At 44.6% G+C, this 4543-nt stretch overlaps 1 protein-coding gene across 1 annotated transcript in view; it reads right to left on the reverse strand.

Annotated features, from left to right (window-relative positions):
* Positions 1–1503: 1503 nt before the first annotated feature.
* BRK1 (BRICK1 subunit of SCAR/WAVE actin nucleating complex) overlaps positions 1504–4543 on the reverse strand; it is a 14993-nt gene continuing 11953 nt past the window's right edge. The window contains exons 2-3 of the mRNA XM_017501508.2: positions 2979–3061; positions 1504–2431 (exon numbers count right to left, since the gene is read on the reverse strand). Of these exons, the coding sequence (XP_017356997.1) occupies positions 2405–2431; positions 2979–3061 (110 nt within the window). The 3' untranslated portion in view covers positions 1504–2404. The remainder of the gene's footprint in view (positions 2432–2978; positions 3062–4543) is intronic.

Consider the following 4543-nt stretch of genomic DNA (forward strand, 5'->3'; position numbering starts at 1 on the left):
CAAGATCACACCACTGTATTCCAGCCTGGGTGACAGAGTGACACCCTGTCTCAAAAAAAAAAAAAAGAAAAAGAAAAGAAACCTAAGAATTGAAATCAGCCTCTTATTGTATAATCTACTTGACAGCCATACGGCCTTTAGAAATTAGTTGTTGTTGCCATTATTGTTGTTGTTGTTAGACAGAGTCTTGCTCTGTTACCCAGGCTGGAGTGCAGTGGCATAATCTCAACTCACAGCAACCTCTACCTCCAAGGTTCAAATGATTCTTGTGCTTCAGCCTCCTAAATACCTGGGATTACAGGTGTACATCACCAAGCCCAGCTAATTTTTTTTTGTGTGTGTGTGAGATGGAGTCTTGCTCTGTCGCTCAGGCTGGAGTACCATGGTGTGATCTCAGCTCACTGCAACCTCTGCCTCCCGGGTTCAAGCAATTCTCTGCCTCAGCCTCCTGAGAAACTGGGACTACAAGCGTGCGCCACCGTGCCCAGCTAATTTTTGTATTTTTAGTAGAGACGGGGTTTCACCAGGTTGACCAGGATGGTCTCAATCTCTTGACCTCATGATTTACCCGCCCTGGCCTCCTAAAGTGCTGGGATTATAGGCGTGAGCCACCGTGCCTGGCCTCAATGCTTTTTTTTTTAAGCACCTGTCTGCTACTGAATCAATGTATTTTTAATTGACTGCACCAGATAACCTAAAACTTGAACTTTAGAGATGGGGTTTCACCATATTGACCAGGCTGGTCTCAAACTCTTTTTTTTTTTTTTTAAGAGATGGAGTGTTGCTTTGTCGCCCAGCAGGCTAGAGTGCAGTGGTGTAACCTTGGCTCCCTGCAACCTCCACCTCCCAGGTTTAAGCAATTCTCTTGCCTCAGCCTCCTGAATAGCTGGGATTACAGGTGCCTGCCACCACGCCCAGCTAATTTTTATATTTTTAGTAGAGACTGGGTTTCACCATGTTGGCCAGGTTGGTCTCAAACTGCTGACCTCAAGTGATCCATCTGCCCAAAGTGATGGGATTACAGGCATGAGCCACTGCACGCGTCAAAGATGTCCATATCTGTTCTAAGATGCATATGCTAAATCAGAGACTAATTCATACCAAGATCAAATCCAGAGCTGAAGCACATTATCAGCATGCTAGGATGGGGAGGAACTAAGAGGAAAAGGGCAATACTAAATGAAAAAATCAAGTCCAGGAGAACTTTCAGGGGGAAGTTTGCCTTGAGCTAGACTTTGAATGGCAAATATGATTTGAATTGAGAGAAATTAATATATACAGAGCATAATGACTTCTGTATGACTAAAACGGAGATTCTATATAGTGGATAAGCCTTTACAAGTAGGTTGGTACAAGTAAGCTTTGGATATCAAAATGAAGTTTAAACCATTTGTTTTTCAAAGAAGTAGACATTTAGCTTGTGCTTTATAAAACTAATAATCTGTCTTGGATTGTGGCTAAATTGTGTAGATGCTGGTATTTCAACAGACTGTAAGCATCATGTCTGATTCAATGCTGTATCTTTTATTGGAGTTTAACATGCCTACATAGTAAGTACTTGGTAAATGTGCTGAATGACCAAATGATTCCCTGGATGAACTAGTCAGCTGAAAGTCCAAACATGGGGGCTTGGGCTGGTAAGCCATCTAGGCTTTGAATCAAACAGCTATATCTGAAAGTTTTATGTTAGAATAATAACGCCATATATACATTTCTGTGGAATAAGTAAGCCCATCTCTAGCTCCTCTCCCCACCATAATCACAGCAGTCAGATAAAATTGAGGAGTTTATTAGGGAAATATGAGAGGTACAGACACCCCAAGTGACAGAAAGAAAAGTTTAAAAATGTCCCTTCAAGCCAAGTGGGGGCCTGGCCTTGACCTCCCCAAATCAACAAGAAACTGGTGGGTTAGCAAGAACATTCTCTGGCAGCCACATTGTCAGGACATGTGTGTTTTGGCCAGGGCTGCTCCCCACTTCCCACCAAAGGTGGGGAGGAGACAGACTGTTCACAGAAGCAGTGCAAAGGCAATGAGAACTTTAAGGAAAGTTTGAGCGAGAGAGAGGGAGAGACAAAGAAGGACAGAGGTGGGCAGGACCTTCACAAAGAGTCCCAGGCTTTTGGCTGTGAATATTTCAAATACATTTGACAAGTAGATCTATAAAATGTTACTGAAAAGGTAAAATGCCTAATGTTATTTCCAACAGTTCCTCTGGACTTCTCCCCACATACCACACCACACCCCAGATGGCAGAGACCAAAGGCCACACTTTTGAAAAAAGAAAAACAAGAATAAGCCCTGTTGCTCTTTAAGGAGAAAGGAAGGAGCTGAAGGCTGCTGGGGCCTTTCCCATGTGGCCTGTGTTCTGTAAAGCAACTTCCCAGCAGCAGGACGGCACTGTTCTAGGTGAGTGTCTCACCTTTTGTCACCTGTGAAAGGAAAGGAAAACTGACATTTAGATAAATTAGAGGGGTCTTTAAAAAAAATCATACTTTAGATCCCAAGCAGTGAGAAACAGAAAGAACACAGCTGTAAGTCACAGAAACCTGTTCAAATCCAGGCAATGTGTTTAACTCTTTATGTTTTTGAGACAGAGTCTCACTATGCTGCCCAGGCTGGAGTGTCCTGGTATGATCTCAGCTCACTGCAACCTCTACCTCCCGGGTTCAAGTGATTATCCTGCCTCAGCCTCCCGAGTAGCTAGGATTATAGGTGCACACCACTATGCCTGGCTAATTTTTGTATTTATAGCAGAGACGGGGTTTCACCATGTTGGGCAGGCTGGTCTCGAACTCCTGGCCTCAAGTGATTCACCTACCTCAGCCTCCCGAAGTAGAAGCGTTGCAATTACAGGTGTGAGCCACCGTGTCTGGCCAGTGCTTAAGTTTCCTAAGACTGTTTCTGCTTTCAGGTTTTTGTCAGCAATAAGTGGAAACGTGCATTCTCTCTTGGAATGGCCTTGCCCATCATACTCACCCGTGCTTCAATGTACTCTATCCTCCGTTCAAGGGCTGTCAACTTCTCGTTTAGTGTTGCAAGTCTTGAACGACATGACATATCTGGGAAAAAGAGACTGGCGTTTAGGATTAATGTCACTCCAAACACGGACACACGTAACTCCTACACTGAAAAGAGGAATAATATAATACACAGAATACAAATGGAAGTGGATACAGTGAGAAGTATCTTAGCACAGTTGCTTAGAGTGGATCTCTTGAACTGCCTATCAAGTGTGGCAAGTAGTGAATAATGGCCCCATAAAAATGTCCTTTCCCGCCTGGCGCAACGGCTCACATCTGTAATCCTAGCACTTTGGGAGGCCGAGGTCGGTGGATCACCTGATTTCAAGAGTTCAGGGCCAGCCTGGCCAACATGGTAAAACCCTATCTCTTACTAAAAATACAAAAATTAGCCAGGCGTGATGGCACATGTCTGTAATCTAGCTACTTGAGAGGCTTAGGCAGGAGAATTGCTTAAACCCAGGGGACAGAGGTTGCAGTGAGCTCAGATCGTGTCACTTCACTTCAGCCTGGGCAAAAAAGCAAAAGTCCATCTCACAAAAATGTCCTTTCCCTAATTCCTGGAGCCTGCAAATATGGATCGCACATGAGGAAACAGGGCTTTGCAAGTATGATTAAGGTTAAGAACCTCGAGATCCTAGAGTTTGTCCTGGATTATCCATTTGGGCCCAATCTAATCATAAGTCCACAAATGTAGATGAGAAAGGCAGAGGAAGGGGGTCAGAGATGAAACAGAAGAAAAAGAGATTTGAAGTGTGAAGGGGATGCAACCTGCCATTGTTGGCTTCGGAAGTGGAAGAAAGGAGCCATGAGCCAAGGGATGCAAGTGACCTTTAGAAGCTGGGAACAACCCTGAGCTGACAGCCAGCAAGAAAACAGAGATCTCAGTCCTACAACCACAAGAAAATGAATTCTGCCAACAACCCAATAATCAAGGAACTAGACCCTCTCCTAGAGCCTCTAGAAACGAAGACAGTCCTGCTGACACCTTGATTTGAGCCAGGCCAGGAGCAGTGACTCATGCCTGTAATCCTAGTACTTTGGAAGGCCAACGTAGGACGATTGCTAGCCCAGTGTTGGATTTCTGACCTACACAATGGTAAAATAATAAATTTATGTGGTTTAAGCCAAAAAATGTGTGGTAATTTGTTACAGCAGCAATAGCAAATGAATACACCAAGGCTATATAGCCATTTACTAATGGGCAAACTAAGAGTTTCAAGACTGGGGACATGGCAAGAGTAAGAAAATAATCTCTTGGCTGGGCGCGGTGGCTCACGCCTATAATCCCAGCACTTTGGGGGGCCGAGGAGGGTGGATCACAAGGTCAAGAGATCGAGATCATCCTGGTCAACATGGTGAAACCCTGTCTCTACTAAAAATAAAAATTAGCTGGGCATGGTGGTGTGCACCTGTAGTCCCAGCTACTCGGGAGGCTGAGGCAGGAGAATTGCTTGAACCCAGGAGGTGGAGGTTGTGGTGAGCAGAGATCACGCTATTGCGCTCCAGCCTGGGTAACAA

This window comes from Cebus imitator, unplaced genomic scaffold (assembly GCF_001604975.1).
Source record: "Cebus imitator isolate Cc_AM_T3 unplaced genomic scaffold, Cebus_imitator-1.0 Scaffold281, whole genome shotgun sequence".
Taxonomy (NCBI): Eukaryota; Metazoa; Chordata; class Mammalia; order Primates; family Cebidae; genus Cebus; species Cebus imitator.